An 18,700-nucleotide genomic window follows, 5' to 3' on the forward strand; every position below is an offset into this window, starting at 1 on the left:
CTGAGGGCACAGGCTCCGCAGGCAGGCTGGCCGCCCCCCGCAGCCCCGAGCCTCTGTGTTCTCACCTGTAGGGGGGACAGTATGCGCCTGTCCCAGACCAGGGCCGCGTGCGTGTCGGGCCCCAGCTCACAGTGAGCACCGAGGACGAGGAGGCCATCCTTTGACAGGAAGGCCCCTCGAGGCCTCTGAGGTCACCGTGTACAAACAAGCCAGAGGTATTTGCCTCACCCACACCCAGAATGGGAGGCCTGGCACAACGCGGAGGTCGCTGCCAAGTACAACTGAATGCCGGTGGGGTGAGCGCCTGCCGCGTGCCAGGGGTCAAACCGCTCCGCTCAGCGAGTCCAAGTGTCAGGCTCGATATGTCTGGAGATCCGAGCGCCGTTGTCAGTTCCCTGGCACGGTCGCCGGTTCGGTTCCCGGTCAGGGCAGGTGCCTGGTGGGTGTTGACAGAAGTGCAGTGAGCACTCGGTAGGGACAACGTCATCTGGTGGCCTCATCTCCACCCGCCCTCTCCGTGTGTCCAACTGGACTCTGAGCAACTCCAGGACAGACTGTCTTGTTTCCTGAACGTCAGTCGACCTACCCCTCAGACGGGCCCAGCGTCGCCCAGTGTCACCCAGCGTCGGTGGGTTTACTGCTTCGGCTTCACCAATGTGACCGGCCTGGGTGGAGGAAAACGGGGGGACTGGTCGCGGCCTCCCCGCTCCAAATTCTCACCTGCCTTCTTTTCCCGTGCATATGGCCTCAGCAGCTGATGCGGAAACGATCGCAGTTATCCCCCCAGCTCCTGGCGTGGGTAAGCTCAGCGCCTCCAACTCACTCCCCATCTCCACCGTCTGGGTTTTGTAGGTGCTCTGTGGTCAGCGAGCCCGTCCAGTGCTAATTCAGACACTGCCCGTGACTCTCCGCACAAACCCTGTGAGGCAATCACCATTAGCATGTCCCCGATTTTACACCTAAGAAGGAATGGAGACTTTGAACTTTCAACTGGGAAGATGACCTGGCTGTTGGGGGCCCACACCCATAAGCGCTGTGCAATGCGGCCTCCTGACTGTCACACCCCTGGCGAGGGCGGTGCTTCCACTCACCGAGCTCCCCCGAAGGAGGCACCCTGTACTCTGGAAGAAATAGGTCCAAATACTTATCTGGCCAAATTTTCTTTTTTTTTTTTTCCCCTTTGTTAATCCCACCCAAGGATATTTTTTCCACTGATTTTTTTTTTAGCGAGAGTGGAAGAGAGGGGGAGAGACAGAGAGAAACAGGGATGTGAGACAGACACATCGATTGGTTGCCTCCCGCACCCACCCCGACCGGGGCTGAGGGTTGAACCTGCAACACAGGTATGTGCCCTTGACCGGGAACCAAACCTGCCACCCTCCGGCGCGCAGGCCACCGCTCTAACCACTGAGCCACACAAAGCCAGGGCCAGATTTCCATTTGTAATCCCAATGAGTAGACCCTGAAAACTCCCCCTGCCCCTGCCCCTGCCCCAGCTCAGGACTTCTACCGGACCAAGGGTTTAAGGGACCTCTTATTCAAAGACAGACGGCCGCGGCAGATGACCGACAAGTGTCGATGATGGCGGGACCACGTCCCCAGAGGCCCAGAGCTGCTCAGGCCTGGGAAGCTGGCCAATGGCCCAGGGCTCAGCAGGTGGCGCAACAGATACGGCCACTGGCTTGCAGGGCTGATTTCCTGCAGGGTTCAGAGCGCCCAGAGGTTTCCAGGTCTGTGCACTTTGTACCATCAGGTGTGCCAGGCTGCTTACAAGATACCATGGACGGGCACGGGTGCTTACTCATAACCCGGCTGCCAGGCTTACTGTCCCAGAAGCGGAGGTGAGAGGCGCCCGGGTCTGCAGGTCTCCTGAACCTCCCAGAGGTACTGTGGCCGTCAAACATCCCAATGGGACTGAGGGAGGACTGGACTCTGGCGGGACTCGAACCCACAACCTCTGAGTCCCCGGTGCGAGCTCAGCCAGCAGTGCATGCACCAGCCTGTCCTGGGGTGCATGCCGGCCCCCCTGTCTGCCCGAAGCCACCCCTTTAGCTCTCTGCCAGGCGTGGCCTCCGGGTCTAGGCGCCCGGACCCCGGGGGCTCGCGGCCGGGCAGAGCCCGTCTGTCCATCACCGGCCCCGGGGGCGGGGCCCGGGCGGCGCGGACTACAACTCCCAGAGTGCCGCGCGGCGCGCGCGGGGCGGGGTCGTGCGCGCGGGGCGCGCGGCGCCCTGGCCCGGCTGCCGCGCGGGGAGGGCGGCGTCCGGCCGGTGCAGCCGGTCTGGGCGGAGCGGCGGGCGGGGCCGGCCGGGCCATGCAGGGCGCGGAGCCGGCGCGGGGCTGCTGAGACCCGGCCCTGGCGCCCAGGGCGGCCGATGCCCCGCGCGCTCCGCCGGCCGCAGCCGCAGCCGCAGCCGGGCCGCATCTGCACCGGGCGCCGCGCGGCGGGGCCGACGCGGGGTGAGCTCCGGCCGGGCGCGGGGAGGGGCCCGGCCCGTCGGGGGGGCGCGGGCGGGGGCCGGGCCGGCCTGGGCGGGGGCGCCCCGATGCGCCGTCTCCGCCCCGCGCGCCCCGCTGCTCCCCCGGCTCCTCGGGGTCCGGGCTGCGCGCGGGGACCCGGGACAGGGGCGCGGGAGCGAGGCGGCCCCTGCGGGCCACAGGCCGCCCCCGCCGCCGGGACGGGCTCCCGCCTCCGCTGGGGCCCGGAGGCCGGGGGTGCGCGGACCTCGGGGACCTGGGTTGGCGGCGGGGTCGCTGTTCGGCCGGCCCCCCCGGGACGGCGGGGACAGGGGCTGCGAGGGCTCCCCGGGGCCCAGCGGCCGTCCAGCGCGACCTTCACCCCTCCCCGGGAACGGGGCGCGGGGGAAAGCGCGGTCCCCGCTGCCGCGCCCTCGAGCCCGGCCGTGGGGCGCCGGGAGTCGCCCCGAGCGCGCGTCTCCCCGCCGCCCGCGCCCGTCCCCAGGCGCCCATGCGAGGGGCCTCCGAGGCCTCTTCCCCCCCATCGCCTCTCCCTCTGGGCGATCACCTCTCGGGCACCTGGGGACTCTACCCCGTTGGCTGCGTCGCCCCCTTTGGGCCAGCGGAGGCATCGCGCCGCCGGCGCCTCTGGGCGGGGACCGAGCGGCGCCCCTGCCGCAGCGCCTCCCTGGGCCGTGGGTCTGCAGTCCAGCCCGCGGTGCTTGCGTTAAGTGCCCCTCTCCAAGCCCTTTTGGTCAGGGACCCTGGATGTCAGCAGAGTGGACTGTCCTTCTTTGGCTGGAAGGGTTGCTGAGATCAAGTCTCACTGCACCCACTGCACAGAGGGGGAGACTGAGTCCTAAAGTAGGAGAGGGACTTGCTAAGGTCACCCGGAGTGTCATGGGCAGAGATGGGGCAAGGGCGCTAGGCCCTAGCCTCCTGCCTGTCACTTGTGGAACCGCTCCCCTCCCCTCCCCTCCCCTCCCAGGCCTCTAGCCCGCCCCTTCCAGAGGGCCCTGGAAAGGGGACTGTCACCGGCCGCCTCACTCGGTACTGCGAAGCCTCACGGCAGGTCAACCACTTGGGATCACAGCAGCCTGGCTGACGAGGCGAGGCCAGGAAGTGGGGAACCCAGACCTGTGAAGCTACTGACGCCCCTGTGCTCGCCCACAGACCACAATGCTGCTCGGGGTGTCTCTTGTGGGACTGTTGCTGTTCTCCAAGCTGGTGCTGAAGCTGCCGTGGGCTCAGGTGGGGTTCTCCCTCCTGCTCCTCTATCTGGGGTCCGGTGGCTGGCGCTTTGTCCGGATCTTCGTCAAGACCGTCAGGCGTGATGTCTTGTGAGTACCTGGTCAAGCCCTTCCTGGAGTCTCCCGCACCTCCCTGGGCTCCCAGTCCCCAAAATTTCCCCAGATCAGACCTGTGGCCTCTGCCAGCACAGGGTACTGGGGCCCAAAGCAGCAGGCTCTTCTGCATACCCTTCCCCTGGCTCTAGTACCTCCATCTCCAAGGTCACAGTCTCCTCCTGGGGAATCTCCCTAACTATGCGCTCCTTAGCCTAGGGCAGACTTGGGGGCCTGGGATGTAGCAGGGAACACCAGATGTGTGGAGGAGACATCTGGAAGGGGTCCCGAGGACATGCTGTGGCTTGTGAGAAGGTGACAAGGACCCTGTAGGGAAGGTCCTGTCCTGGGGTTGGCATTAGTCTGAGAGGGCACTGAGTTCAAGAGCAGGGCCCCGAATCAGATGTCTGGGGGAACCTGCTTCCCAGAGAATGTCAGGTGTGCTCCATAGGGACATCCTGGACCAGAAACACCTGCTGTCACCTTCTCGGTGCCAGGTGCCAGGCTCAGGCCTAGAGGGGAGCAAGGCAGACCTGGTTCCGGGCTGAGCTGGGACTGGTCAGGGAGCTAATTAGCAGATACAGTAATTCCCTAAGCTGGCAGTGCCATGTGGGCAGAGATGCTGACAGTCTTGGTCACAGTAGTGTCCCAGGGCCCAGCACAGTGACCCACGCCCAGAACAGGCAGCTCAGCATTTGTCAATCTGAGTCGATTGCAAAAGGAAACACCCAGTGGCCCCTGCAGAGGGTGGCAGCACAGGGAGCTGTGGGAGCAATGGCTCCAGGCCGGGGCCCTGAGGAGTCAGGGAAGGCCTCCTGGAGGAAGAGTAGCTGTTCTTGAGATACCTCAAGGTGGCGGGATTGCAGAGTGTAGCATCAGCAAAGGCGTAGAGGCTGGGAAGCTGGGAGAGGTCAGGGGTCCGGCGGGGCAGGGCAGGAAAGTGGGGTTAGGCCAGCAATTCCACAAACACCGGCTGAGCCTCCCTGAGCTTGGCACTGAGCAGGGCCCAGAGGACAAGGTGGGAAACAGGATGGAGCCCTCCCCTTGCTGGGCTCACAGAGACGAAGACTGGACAGATCGCAAGCCCACCTCTCATTTATTGGGCAGTGTTGGGGGAGGTGTGGGAGGCCCCGACAGAGGCCTTGACTTGGGCCCTGAAGCCCCGGGAGGCCCTGACAGAGTGACAGACTCCGAGTAGACAGGGATGGTTGCAGCCCAGCCAGAGAGGACGGGCCTTTAAATCTCACTTCGACCCCATTCTACCCATGAAGCCAGGGCCAGCCGTCTGCCAGCAGAGCCTTAGTTTCCCCTCCATGCAGGGGAGGGAGGAATCGCCCCAGCCCCTGTGCGCCATCAGCGAGCTGGCGTGCGTAACAGTGCCCAGCACCCAGGTGGTGGGCGAGGCGAGTGTTGCCCTGGGCCAGGGTACCGGGGCCCCGCTCCCGGCCCAGCGGTCACGGCCCCTCCGCTGGCCCCCACGCAGCGGCGGCATGGTGCTCCTGAGGGTGAAGGCCAAGGTCCGGCGGTACCTGCGGCAGCGGCGGACGGTGCCCGTCCTGTTTGCGTCCACGGTACAGCGCCACCCCGACAAGACCGCCCTGATCTTTGAGGGCACGGACACCCGCTGGACCTTCCGCCAGCTGGACGACTACTCAAGCCGCGTAGCCAACTTCCTGCAGGCGCGGGGCCTGGCCTCCGGTGACGTGGCCGCCCTCTTCATGGAGAACCGCAACGAGTTCGTGGGCCTGTGGCTGGGCATGGCCAAGCTGGGCGTGGAGGCCGCCCTCATCAACACCAACCTCAGGCGGGATGCCCTGCGCCACTGCCTGACCTCCTCCCAGGCCCGGGCCCTCATCTTCGGCAGCGAGATGGCCCCAGGTGAGCCCCGAAGGGGTGGGGACAGGCAGGGAGTCCCACGGGACCTTGTACAGACCACAACCCCACCACCCTCCAGCCCCGGGGGGGCTGTGGAGCTCAGAGGTTAAGAGCATGAGCCCTGGAGTCCGACGGCCTGGGCTCTGCCTCTGGCGAGCTGGTGATCCCGAGTAAGAGCCCGGAATTCTCTGTGCCTCAGTTTCCTCACCATAGTACCTACCTCAGACTGTTTTCAAGACGATGCTTCACCTGAAGCACTAACAGTGTGGCTGATGCTAGGTGAGCCCTCAGATTTCATGGCAACCATCCTTCTGACTAATCAGGCCTCGTTTCCACATCTGTAAAATGGGCTGATCCCGGTACCTGCGTCCTAGGGAGTGTGGGCAGGAGAATGCATGTAAAGAGCCCACTGTGTAGTTAGCCCGCAGCTAATGGGAGCTGTTGCGCCCATCAGAGTCTTCCTTAGAATGAGGTCCTGGGCGCTTCTCTCCTCCTACTCAGCCAGCCTCCCCTGACAGACAACACGCCCAGCCCTGACGTGAGCAGAGTGCCTGGGGACACGGGGTTTCCTGGCTGCCTGCTGATCTGCCCTGTCTCCCCCGCAGCTGTCTGTGAGATCCACGCCAGCCTGGACCCTTCGGTCAGTCTCTTCTGCTCTGGTCCGTGGGAGCCCAGCTCAGTGCCCACCAGCACAGAGCACCTGGACCCGCTGCTGGAAGATGCCCCCAAGCACCCGCCCAGTCGCCCTGACAAGGGCTTCACAGGTGAGCTCCCCACCCCCACAGAGGGGCTCTAAGGAGGCCAAGGACAGATCACCGCTCAGGGTCAGAGGCCTGGGTTCTTCTGCCCACTTGCCATGTGGCCTGGAGTGAGTCCTGTCACCTCCCTTCTCCATCTGGAAGAATGGGGACAGTAACCCTGGGGTTACTGTACAGAATCCATGAGCTGATATGTAGGAAAGTGCTAGGCCTGGTGCCGAGTACACAGAGGCTCCCAGAATCCGAGTCTGATTGTTGAATGAGCCTTCGTGGAAGCCTGACCCTGGCAGGATTGTGTGGAGCCCAGGGACCTGCTGCTTCTGAATTTTGTTTGGAGTTGGGCCAGGGGCAGGACCCTTTAAATATTCATCTGGCACCTGTTCAGTTCAGGCCCCTATTGGGCTCCTATCCTCTCTCTGCACTGGGCTGCCTGCCTTCCCCTCGCCTCCTCCAGGCAGCCCCTCGGGCCCTCTTGCCTGTCTTCCCAGAGCTTGCTGTGTCTCCTGGTGGCTCAGAGTTTGGGCTAAGTTCATATCCTGGCTCTATCACTTCCTTTGTGTGACCCTGAACGCCCGAGCTTCCCTCTGAACCTTTGGTGCTCACAGCTATAAAACGGGGTGGTGCCCAGCCAGTGTGGCGCAGTGGATTGAGTGTTGTCTCCGTGCACCAAGAGGTCAGTGGTTCGATCCCTCTCAGGGCGTATGTCCCCGGTTGTGAGCTCGACCCCAAGTAGGGGGCGTGCAGGAGGCAGCCAGTCAATGTTTCTCTCTCATCAATGTTTCTCTCTCTCCCTCTCTCGTCCTTTCTACCTAAAAATCAATAAAAAATATTTTTAAAAAAAGCTGGGGGTGGTAACAGAGCCTATTTTGTGGAGTGACTTTGAGGATTGAAAAAGATGCAGTTGGAAGCTAGGGTGTGACCGGAAGGGCTCAGTAACTGGTCATTGTCCTCATTATAGTCACTTAATCTCTGTCATAGGCAGGTCTTATCTCCTGGAGCTTTTGAAAGCCGCTTGAGGGCAGGGACGTGGGCTGGTTCAGCCTGTTGCCCTCATGGTGGGCAGCCTCAGGCTGGCATACAGCAGACATGCAGAGAGCAGGAGACGCTTGGCAGGGAACATGCAGAGTCACCCATGGTGCTCCAGACCTCCTGGGACCTCAAGCCCCACTGAGCTTCAGGCAGAAACCATAAGGTGACAGTCCCTGGACTGGACTGCAGGGTGGGGAAAAGAGATGGCCGGTCATGCAGAAGCTGCCTCAGCACCCTGCTTCCTGCAGCTAATGCTCCCCACACTCTTCAGACTTGGGGAAGGCATCACCTCCTCTGGGAAGCCCTCCCTGATGCCACCTCCCTTCCCTGGAGCCTGGGTCAGGTGCTGCCCTTGGGCTTTGACAGGCCCTGTGCTTCCTGGCACTTTGCACTCAGTACTGAAATGCCTTTTTTTTTTTTTTAATTGATTTTAGAGAGGAAGAGAGAGAGAAACATTGACCAGCTGCCTCCTGCACACACACCCCCCTACTGGGAACTGAGCCTGCAACCCGGGCATGTGCCCTGATGGGGAATTGAACCAGTGACCTCAACCAACTGAGCCACACCGGCCAGGGCTAGAATGCCTGTCTTCACCTGCCGGTCCCATGTGGCTGCAGCCTCCACCAGGGCAGAGCCTGTGCCCACCTTAGTCACAGATGTCTCCCTGGGCCTGGCACAGCGTGAGGGCCCAGAACAAGTTTGTTGACGGGACAGATGCAGGCATTAGAGCAGGGAGTGGTGCCTGGGGCCATCGGAGCGGGCCTTCTGGAGGAGGTGTGATGGGAGTGGCATCGACTGTCCGTCTGACTCTGAGCTCAGCCCTGTGCCTCCCCTTCTCATGGACACTTACATGTCTTGTTTCCTTCAGATAAGCTCTTCTATATCTACACATCGGGCACCACGGGGCTGCCCAAAGCTGCCATCGTGGTGCACAGCAGGTAAGGGGCAGGTGCCTGGGGGAAGAGCTGGGGATGGGGACAGGGCCCAGGAGCCTCCCTTCCTGCCTTTCCAGGGACCCACTGAGCCCTCCCCGCTCCGCCCTCACAGGTACTACCGGATGGCTGCCCTGGTGTACTATGGATTCCGCATGCGGCCCGATGACGTTGTCTACGACTGCCTCCCACTCTACCACTCTGCAGGTAACCCGGACCGCTCCTCGTCTCAGCCCCGAGGGCCTCAGGAGCCTGTCCCCCTCGGCAGGCAGCCTGTTGTAGTTGAAACAGATGAGCTTTGGAGCGAAGTTAGGGCTCAGATCCAGACGTGGGCTCTGACTAGAGCTCTGAAGGAGGGCGGCCACACCCATCTGATGGCGTGTGTGGCCGAGACCCACAGGGCACCTGGGCTGGGCTGACAGTTCAGTTCGTTTCCGCAGATGTGCACAGCCTTGCTGCTTGGTCTTAAGAACTTAAGGGAAGACATGATGGAGTAAATATAGTTCCCACCCTCACAGTGCTTAGAGTTGGGTGTGTGTTTGGGGCAGGATGAATGATGGGAACCCACCTCATGTGATACAAAAATAGTGTGGTGAGTGTGGGAGGGCCAGGGAATGGGAGCTCAGCTCAAGGGAAGAGCCCTGCGATGGCCAGGAAGGCTTCCTGGAAGAGGTGCCCCCAAGGCAGGCAGATAAGAGATGCAGAAGCCAAGCGGGCTAGCTTGGTACCCCCAGTTGAATGGCAGCATTATTGATGGTTATAGGAAGCAGGAGATTAATCCCATAGGCCCAGGGGAGCCATGGAAGATGTCTGACTAGGGGAGAGATAGGATCATTAGTGTTGGAGGTAGGGGGCAGGAAAGAGAGAGACCAAGGGAAAGGGCCTTTGGGTTGGGCAGGAGGAAGCTCTGCAGGGAGGGGCCTCCATCTCACTGTGGCCTTCAGGGAACATCGTGGGAATTGGGCAGTGCCTGCTCCACGGCATGACTGTGGTCATCCGGAAGAAGTTCTCAGCCTCCCGGTTCTGGGATGATTGTGTCAAGTACAACTGCACAGTGAGTGACAGGGAAGGGGACGAGCCTGCCCTGTCCCCTCGCGACCCTCCCACCAACCCCACCTGGGGATGTGTGTCTTACAGTTGAGGCAGCCATTGTTCAGATGGGGAGATTGAGGCCCAGAGAGGAAAGGGACTGCCTGGGAGGGTGGGGGGTGACAGAACTAGTAGGGGTAGGGGCCTGAGGGCCTGGGAGGGAGGGAGCGAGGGCAGCCTCAGGGGCCCAGACTCACACCAAGTCCGCCCCCAGATTGTGCAATACATCGGTGAACTGTGCCGCTACCTGCTGAACCAGCCGCCCCGGGAGGTGGAAAACCGGCACAGGGTGCGCATGGCACTGGGCAATGGGCTCCGGCAGTCCATCTGGACCGAGTTTTCCGGTCGCTTCAACATCCCCCAGGTGGCTGAGTTCTATGGGGCCACTGAGTGTAACTGCAGCTTGGGCAACTTCGACGGCCAGGTATGTCCCAGGTTGGGGGACGTGGATTGACCATGGCGGGTGCTGGCCGCAGAGGGGAGGGCAGAGTTCCAGCGAGGGAGTGTGGGTGCTGAAGTGCCCCCCCCCATGCGCACACACATTGTCCAGTCTTGGGGGCATGGGGAGAGCCCAGGCCCAAGTCTTGGCCTTTACAGGTAGGAGCCTGTGGCTTCAACAGCCGCATCCTGTCCTTCGTGTACCCAATCCGGCTGGTACGTGTCAACGAGGACACCATGGAGCTGATCCGGGGCCCCAATGGGGTCTGCCTTCCCTGCCAGCCAGGTCTGCCCTGGGGTTGGAACTGGGGGTCAGAGGGGAGGGGTTGGCCAGGAGGGAGACAAGACAGGTGGGTGGGAGGGAGGTAACTCTGTTCTGACCGGTGGCAGTCAGTCAGTTCTTCTCTTACGGCCACAAGTCATTTATTCCATCCATCCATCCATCTTTCACTGTCCCATCTGTCCATCCATCCATCCATCCATCCATCCATCCTTTCACTGTTCCATCCATCCATCCATCCATCCATCCATCCATCCATCCATTCATCCATCCTTCCATCCTTCCTTTCACTGTTTTATCTGTCCATCCACCCATCCATCCATCCATCCTTCTTTTCAGTGTCCCATCTGTCCGTCCATCCATCCGTCCATCCATTCTTCTTTTCACTGTCCCATCCATCCATCCATCCATCCATCCATCCATCCATCCATCCATCCATCCATCCTTTCACCCATCCTTTCACCGTCCCACTTGTCCATCCATCAGTCCATTCCTTCTCCTCTGGGTTGAGGACCCTGGGTCCAGGCTGCCTGGGACGATCCTGGCTCAGCCCTTGAGCTCTGGGCCTGAGTTCCCACATCTCGGTGGGGCTGATGGCAGCACCGCCTTGTGGGGTGGCTCTGAGTACCATGTGGTGCAGAGCGTGAGGCTTTGAGCTGATCCAGGAACCCAGAGAGGGCTAGTGGTGGCCAGACTGCCCTTGTAGGGCTTGACCACCCTCTGGTCTTTTTGTTTACCTTCCCATCTGCTCACTGACCAGACGTCACTTGGTTTCCTTCATGTGTCAGACGTGCCAAGAGAAGCTCCCTCCCTGGGGGGTTCCTGGGCCAGGGGTCGTGGGGGGAATGGGCATTTCTATGGGAAGCAATGTGACTAGAAATCAGATCAACAACATGCAGAGTGCATTTGGGGGCAGGGGGACCGGTGGGAGAGGCCACCCAGGGCAAACCTGGCCCCACCTTCCTGCCCCAGGTGAGCCTGGCCAGCTGGTGGGCCGCATCATACAGCATGACCCGCTGCGGCGCTTTGACGGCTATCTCAACCAGGGTGCCAACAACAAGAAGATTGCCCAGGATGTCTTCAACAAGGGGGACCAGGCCTACCTCACCGGTGCGTGGGCACTCTCCTCAGCCCTCCATGGCCCTGTTAGAGGGTGGGGGGTGGAAGGATGTGAAGGGGCCCCCCCGCACCTTCAGAGAACCTCTCCAGGGCTCCCCAGCCCCAGCCCCTGCAGCTGAGCAAACCCCCGGCAGGCGGCAAGGACTGCCTGGCCCAGGCGCTACCTCACTTGCCCCCTCCCAGGTGATGTGCTGGTGATGGACGAGCTGGGCTACCTGTACTTCCGAGACCGCACCGGGGACACGTTCCGCTGGAAAGGCGAGAACGTGTCCACCACAGAGGTGGAGGGCACACTTAGCCGCCTGCTGAACATGGCCGATGTGGCAGTGTATGGCGTTGAGGTGCCAGGTACGGCCCTGTGGAGAGCGGGAGGTGCCGGGTGCGTGTGGGGAGATGCCACCAGGGGGCACTGCTGGCCGCTGACTGCTCACTGCCCCCAGGAACCGAGGGCCGAGCTGGAATGGCCGCGGTGGCCAACCCCACGGGCGACTGTGACCTGGAGCGCTTTGCACAGCTTCTGGAAAAGGAGCTTCCCCTCTACGCCCGGCCCATCTTCCTGCGCTTCATGCCTGAGCTCCACAAAACAGGTCTGTCCCTCCCCCGCTCCACCTCGCGGGTTCCAGGCCCAGCCCCTTCCCAGGCCCTTCTGGAGAGACTGGGTGGCTGTCACCGGACCTTGACCCATAGCCTAGCCAGGTAGTTGATGAACTGACCTCCCTGTGTACAGGTGAGCAGATCGAGCCCTCAGAGAGAAGGTTCATTCGTTCATTGATGGAGCAAATGTTAACTGCGTACCTACCATGTGCCGGGCACTGTGCTAGGCCCTGGGAGTATAGATAGCCGTTTTTGCTCGGACCTGAGGCAGCCTCAGGACAGGAATTCCAAGGTAAAGAATAGAATACAGGCCAGGCTGACAGAAAAGAGAAGGAAGTGGGGTTCAGAGGACAAGGGCGCTTCCCGAGGAGCCGACGTCGAAGCTGAGACCTGAAGGAGGCGGAGAAAGTTATGCGTGTGGGAGGCATTCTGAGCTCTGGGAACAGCAAGCGTGAAGTCCGAGACAGGATGGCCCGTGGATGCTAGAGGAGTGGAAGGAGGCCCCCAGCGCCGGAGCCAGCGGGGGGTGGGCCGCGGCATGAGGCAGGGGAGAGGCTAGCAGGAGCCAGAAGCCCAGAGCCTTTTGCACTGGAGTGGGGGCAGTAGGGAGCCACAGAAGTGTTTGAGCAGGGCAGTGACCTGGTCAGATTCACGTCCTGCAAAGCCCTCTGGCTCTGTGGTGAGTAGGGAGAGGGCTGTGGGCAGCGAGGTCAGGGTGGGGAAGCGAGTAAGTGGTTGTCACTCAGGGGAGAGATGAGTGGGGATCTGCTATCACACGGTGGGGTGGTGCCGGGGGAGGGGGGAGCCAGCCCATGCCCAGACCCCCACCCTGCCCTCCTCAGCTCCTGCTGCCCTGCCCTGGCTCTCCCCACTTCTCAGCCTCTCCCTGGCTGCTCAGCCTCTGGCCTCACCTGCCTGGCCACCTCCCATGTGGTCATCCTGTCAGCCCTGCCTTGACACTATTAAGGAAAAAAACACTGCTACTTAACACTATTCCCGAGATGTTAAAATCTGAAAATGTGCATCTTAGAGTCCATAGAATATAGACGAACACTCGGGGGCCAGTGAGCAGAGTCAGTGCCATCACACCCATACCTTGGAGGTGCTCAGATAAAAGGAGCCTTCACAGGAGACCCCCAGTTCTGCTCCTCCCTCAGTGTGGCCTTGGACACATAGCTTCCCTTCTTCAGGTTTCAGTTTCCTCTTTTGTAAAAACAGGGTGGATCAGGACACCCCAGGGCTGCTCTGAGAAGCCGTACATAACAAAATGGACAGAGCCGCCTTTGCAAACTGTAAAGGGGTTGCCCTCCCACATGCACCCTTTCCTATGTCTCTCTGGTCCTCCTCTGCCCATCTTCAGCTCTGCTGGGTGGGTTCCTGGGAGCTCAGCCCTTGCCCTGCACCCTCTGACTCCCCTTCCTCCTTCCTCCGCTCCCCCAGGGACGTACAAGTTACAGAAGACAGAGCTGCGGAAGGAGGGCTTTGACCCTGCGGCTGTGAGAGACCCGCTGTTCTACCTGGATGCCCGCAAGGGCCGCTACATCCCGCTGGACCGAGAGGCCTACACCCGCATCCAGGCCGGCGAGGAGAAGTTGTGATTCACCCCGAGTCCCTCTCAGGGCCAGCGGATGCTGCATCCAGAACCCCAGCTCCTACCCCGGAGGGGTCCTGGGCAATGCCAGACCAAAGCAAGCAGGGCCCGCACCTCGACTGTGAAGTGCTGACCCCTCCCCCTTCAAACTGCCAAGTGACTCACTGCCGCCCGCCGCCCCCGCCCCCAGCGGCTTTCTGTGAAAGCCTCATGTCCACAGACGGCTTCAAGGCCAGGCAGGCAGGGCCCAGGCCAAGACTGACTGGGCCTCTCAGGATGATGTCTTGGGTCAGGCCAGGGGGAGATGAGTGTCGCCAAGCATTCCTCAGCAAGCCAGGGGGTTTGTAAATGGGACCAGGGCATTAGCCCCTAGACTCAGGAAGCCAGCAGAGCGGGCAGGGGCAGAAGTGGCCGTGGACCAACTGGTCGAAGAGGACCCTGCCCCGGAGCTGCTCTAGTGTGGTCACCTCTGCCCGAGCCTCTAGGAGGACGGGACAGGGACCCGACCTGCAGCAGGCCGCCCGACTGAGCATCCCCACTCTCTCCCGCCCTCCCCCTCGGTGGCTGCCTGGCTGTCCCTCAGTCAGGGCCTTTCTGTCTTTGTGGGTCTATCCATATCACCTTTTCCATCTCAGTCCTGAACATGGCTTTGAGAGGAGGGTGGGGGCACTCAGGGGCCAATAAACTCTGCCTTGACTCCCCCCAGCCCGTGTGCATGCTGCTGAGCTCGCCCAGCCTGCTGGGGCCCCACCTCCTGCCCCTCTGACCCCTTCACTCACTGACCCGTCTGTTCACTCGCTTGGACCTAGGGCAGGTCAGATGCCCCAGCCCCACACTTCAGTTCCCACCTGAGTCTTGGACAAGTGACTCGGTCTTATCCAAGTGAGATGGAAATAATCGGGAGGATTCGGAGAGCCGAGGGTGGCCCTTACGAGGAAAGGCCCTAACCCGGGCAGGGTCCCGCCTCCGGTCCCCAGCTCTTCTGCTCCCTGTGCCTGGGGTGCATTTCCCTGGGGGTTTGCAGGCTGGGCCGAGGCAGAGCAGGGTTGACCCAGGGCTGGGAACCTGCGGCCTGGGGAGATCAGGGTTGGCCCAGGGCCCCTGGTCTTTATCTTCGCTAACCCTCACCACTGTGTGTGTCACTTGGCCGAGGTCACCCTGCAAGGAGTAGGGGCTGGAATGCAAACCCCAGCCCGGGGGCCCTTCCCGCTGCTCCACCCATTTCCTGGTGCGGAAAGGGGGGGAGCCCGGCGGCTCCCATTCCACGGATGCCTGGGGAGCCGACTGTGCCACACCCAGGCCGGCGGCCCACAGCGCAGGTGGAGGGTGGCCTCCTGGGGACGTGACCTTTGAGAGGGGAGCCTGGTGCTTCTCTTGGGGGCCGGCGGGGCGGGGTGGGGGTGAGGTCGGCTGGCCCTTGGGAAGGGGTGCTGAGCGGGGTTGGGGGGACTGGCAGGCGTGGCTGCAGTGCCCTCGCGCGGCCGGCAGGGGGCGTGCGGCGCTTGCAGAACCCGGGGCCCCTGGAGCGCAGGCCCGCAGGAGGCGGGGGCTGAGTCCCCTGCTCGCCCGGACCCCAGGCGGGCTTTTGGGGGCTCCCAAGGGGCTGGGCTTCCCTGGCTGCTGGGCCTGGTATCTTTTATCAAACCCGCAACCTGGGTGTGTGCCCTGACCGGGAATCGAGCCCACGACCTTCCCGCATGCGGCCTTGTACCTTGAACCCTGGGTCAGGCTCAGCCCCGGCTTCTCCTGTGGGAATCAACACATTGCGACCGTGGTGAACATGCAAGGAGATCATGCGTGGGAATCTCAGCGCCGGGTCTGGTGCTGCTGTCTGCCCGGTAGAAGGAGTTAAAACTGGAGGTACGTTGCGGTGTTGAGGCCCCAGACTAGGCCTAAGTTTCCCGCTTCGACGTCAGCCCCTCGGTGCAGGGGTGGGCTGGTGGGCCTTGGGGCCTCGAGCAAACCACAGCTGTGGGCTATGTCTCACCGCACGCACGCAGTAGGTGCTTGTGGAGTTAATTAGCCATAGTTACCGCCTATTGGGCATTTCCTGACATTTCTATAGTGCTTCACAATTCACAGGGCACCAAGTAATTTCACCGACGGAGCAGATTTAAATCTAAAAGGGTCTGTACAGGGGATGGGGTGGGGGTGAGGGGCCCATGGTGAGCAGGATAGAGACCCTGGCCCTAGATCTACCGTCTGCGGAGGGCAGAGGTGGCTAGCAGTCAAGAAGCAAAAGGTGTGTGCTTAGCTGACCTAGCCTGGCGTTGGGGGGGAGGGGCACAGAGGGTCAGAATGGGGCGGGGGGGGGGGTGAGGGGTTGCGTTTCCCGGTCAGTGAGGCTTTTCAAAGAAGAGCTCGGGGACTCAGAGGGGAAGCGTGTTCCGGACAGAAGGAGCGGCACCGTGCAAAGGCCTGGAGGTGGCCAGCAAGCCCCAGGATAAAAGAAGAGTAGTGAGACTGGGGGAGGGCGGGGGCAGAGTTGAGGCAAGATCTGAAAATGAGTGCCTCGTGGGCACTGGTAATCGCACACCCCCTGGCATGGGGAGCCCCCCAGGAGACCCTAGCGTGGAGTCAAACCGCTTTCTGAGACTTGCTCAGAGCCACCGCGTGAGGGGCACTTCCTAGGGGCCCGGCGCTGTGCAGAGCGCCTCAGGTGCCTCATTTCATTAAATCCATAACACGAAGCAGCTGCTGTTTTGATGCTCAGAGCGGCAAAGTGTCTGCACAGGCTACAGGGCCGTGAACGGTGGCGCTGGGGTGCGGCCCTCGTCGGGGAGCCTCGGGGTTCCCATCGCTGCCTGCACCGCAGAGGCTGGAAGGGGCCTGCGTCCAGCGTCCCCGGAGGTCCTACCGCCCTCGGGACAGGCAAGTGGCCGCCCAGGCCAGTGCTTGGCCTATCACTTTCAATTCCTGGGAAGGAGGTTAAATACCTCCGAGGGGCCCATTCAGGCGGAGGCCAAGGAGGGGGAGACCGAGTGACTTTCAAAGGGGCCTGAATGAGCGGCCGGCCCCTCCCCGCGAGGAGGGGGCCCCCCTCTTCCTCCCGGCCTAATGATATTCTGGGCTCAGCCCTACTCTTTGGCGGCAGTTTAACCCGAGCCGGGGAGGATTTCTTTCCCACTGATCTCAGCTTGACACACAATTAGCACAAGAATGGGAGGAGGAAGCCTGCGAGAGGCGCCTCCCAGCCTCCCGGGGCGCACGAGGGGAGCAGGCGGGAGACAAAGGGCAGCGGGCAGGGGGGCACCCGCGCCCTCGCCTCCCCCGCCCACCCTGACATTGTCTCCCTAGCAGCTTCTGAGGGGCTGGAGGCCGACGCCCGGGCGGGCCGGCCTGCTGGAGGGGACCCGGGATGGGGCCCAAGCCCCTCTTCTGCGTGGATCCCAGGAAAGGCCCTTGGGTGAGCTGGGCCCCACCGGAGACAGGGTGAGTGAGTAGGGGCAGGAATCCTGAAGGCACAGCAGCCTGGAATGAGGCCTGACATTTAGGGGTCCCATGGGCAAGCCACTGATTCTGAGCCTCAGTTTTCTCATTTGAAAAATGGGGATTGCCCTGACCCCATAGCTCAGCTCCTTAGAGCATCGTCCGGATACACCAAGGTTTCGGGTTCAGTCCCCAATCAGGGCACATACAAGCATCAACCAGTGAATTCCTAAATAAGTGGAACAACAGATCTCTCTCTCCCTTCCCCTCTCTCTCTCTCAAATCAATAAAAAAAAATATTTTTTTTGGTTTTGTTTGAAAAATTAGGATAGTAATAGTCCCTGTGAGGAATCAACCAGGTACCTGGCAGGTGCAAAGTGGTTGTTCAATAAATACTCCTTGAATGAATATAATATGATAAACTCTTATTGTTACAAATGAATAGGGGGAGTGGGGTAGGCTCAGGAGCAGAGTAAGACCCAGGCATATTCACCCAGAAGTTAGCCCCCAGTCTCTGGGGCTATGCAAGGAGAACCTGGAGGCCTCCCTGCCTGTTGAGATGCGGTAAGGGTTCCCACTCCTCTGGGAGGGAGGCAATGCCTCTGGCCTTCCCATGTGCCTTCTCCCTCCCCACCTCTACCTTCTACAATTCCTTTGGATTTGGGCTTAGAGGTGACTTCCAGGGCCTCCTCCTGCTCCCACAGGGGGTCCCCCCAACCCTGTGTTCCCCCTTCATTACACTGATTGCACTGTGTGGTCTGTTTTTTACATTTTCCCATGTCATCAGTGTTTCCTAGAACATCAACCCCTGGAGGGCAGGGACCACCATTGGTTTCCGTCACCATTGCATTCCCAGCACCAACGCCTGGGCCTGGCACTTAGCAGGTGCTCAGTGAATGTTTACGAAATGGATGAAGCTTTTTAAATGCTGCCTAGCTCTCAGGTGCTGGAGGGGGGTGTTCCCAGGGTCAGAAGATATTCAACTCAGGTAGGCTGGGATCAGAGGCTCAGTCTAAGGGCTCTGAATGCCTTCTAGGAAGACCCTTGTCTCACTGGCAAAGAAAAGACATTAAATGACTTTGAGCAGGGGAATGACGAGTGTTCATTCATTTATTCATTCATTCACTGAGCAGTTACCAAACCCCTGCAATGTATAGTACAAATACCATGAGCTAGGGATCAAAGATGAACCAGGCAGCTCCCTGGGGGAGCTATATATGGGTGTGTGTACACACATATATATGTACACACATCTATACATATTTTTTAAAATAGTTCATTGATTTTTTTTTTTTTAATCCTCACTAGAGGGTATTTTTTCCATTGCTTTTTCAGAGAGAGTGGGAGAGAGAGAAACATCGATGTGTGAAAGTGGAACATCAATTGGCTGCTGCCTGCACCCCTCACCCCCACCGGGGATTGAGCCCACAACCCGGGTATGTGCCCTGACCCGGAACTGAACCGTGACCTCCTGGTTCATGGGTGGATGCTCAACCACTGAGCCACGCCAGCTGGGCCCAGAAAGGATATTTTAAAACATAGTTCTAATAATGTCACCCCCTCTTAAAACCCTTCAAAGGCCTCCCCCATTGCTCTTAGAATAGAAACTGAAATGCCTACCTGGCCCACAAGGCATGATTTGGTCCCTGCCCACCCTTCTAGCCTCATCTCTTGCCAGGTCCTCTGTTCTCCAACTCTCACCTTGCTGTCTTGGTGACCCAGCATGTTGTCCCGCCCATGGCCTTTGCCCTTTCTCTCCTCCACAG

The 18,700-nt window shown here is 60.8% G+C and overlaps 1 protein-coding gene across 1 annotated transcript; it reads left to right on the forward strand.

Moving 5' to 3' along the window:
• The first annotated feature begins 2,322 nt into the window (after positions 1–2,322).
• SLC27A4 (solute carrier family 27 member 4) lies at positions 2,323–14,209 on the forward strand. The gene is made up of 13 exons (XM_081150607.1): positions 2,323–2,460; positions 3,631–3,797; positions 5,284–5,678; positions 6,281–6,439; positions 8,331–8,400; positions 8,510–8,601; positions 9,339–9,448; positions 9,698–9,907; positions 10,081–10,207; positions 11,174–11,311; positions 11,504–11,668; positions 11,761–11,907; positions 13,355–14,209. Exons 2-13 carry the CDS (start codon positions 3,637–3,639, stop codon positions 13,510–13,512), a joined length of 1,932 nt encoding a protein of 643 aa, XP_081006733.1. The 5' UTR covers positions 2,323–2,460; positions 3,631–3,636; the 3' UTR covers positions 13,513–14,209.
• Positions 14,210–18,700: the final 4,491 nt, after the last annotated feature.

The sequence above is a fragment of the Miniopterus schreibersii genome, assembly GCF_964146895.1.
Source record: "Miniopterus schreibersii genome assembly, chromosome: 11".
NCBI lineage: Eukaryota > Metazoa > Chordata > Mammalia > Chiroptera > Miniopteridae > Miniopterus > Miniopterus schreibersii.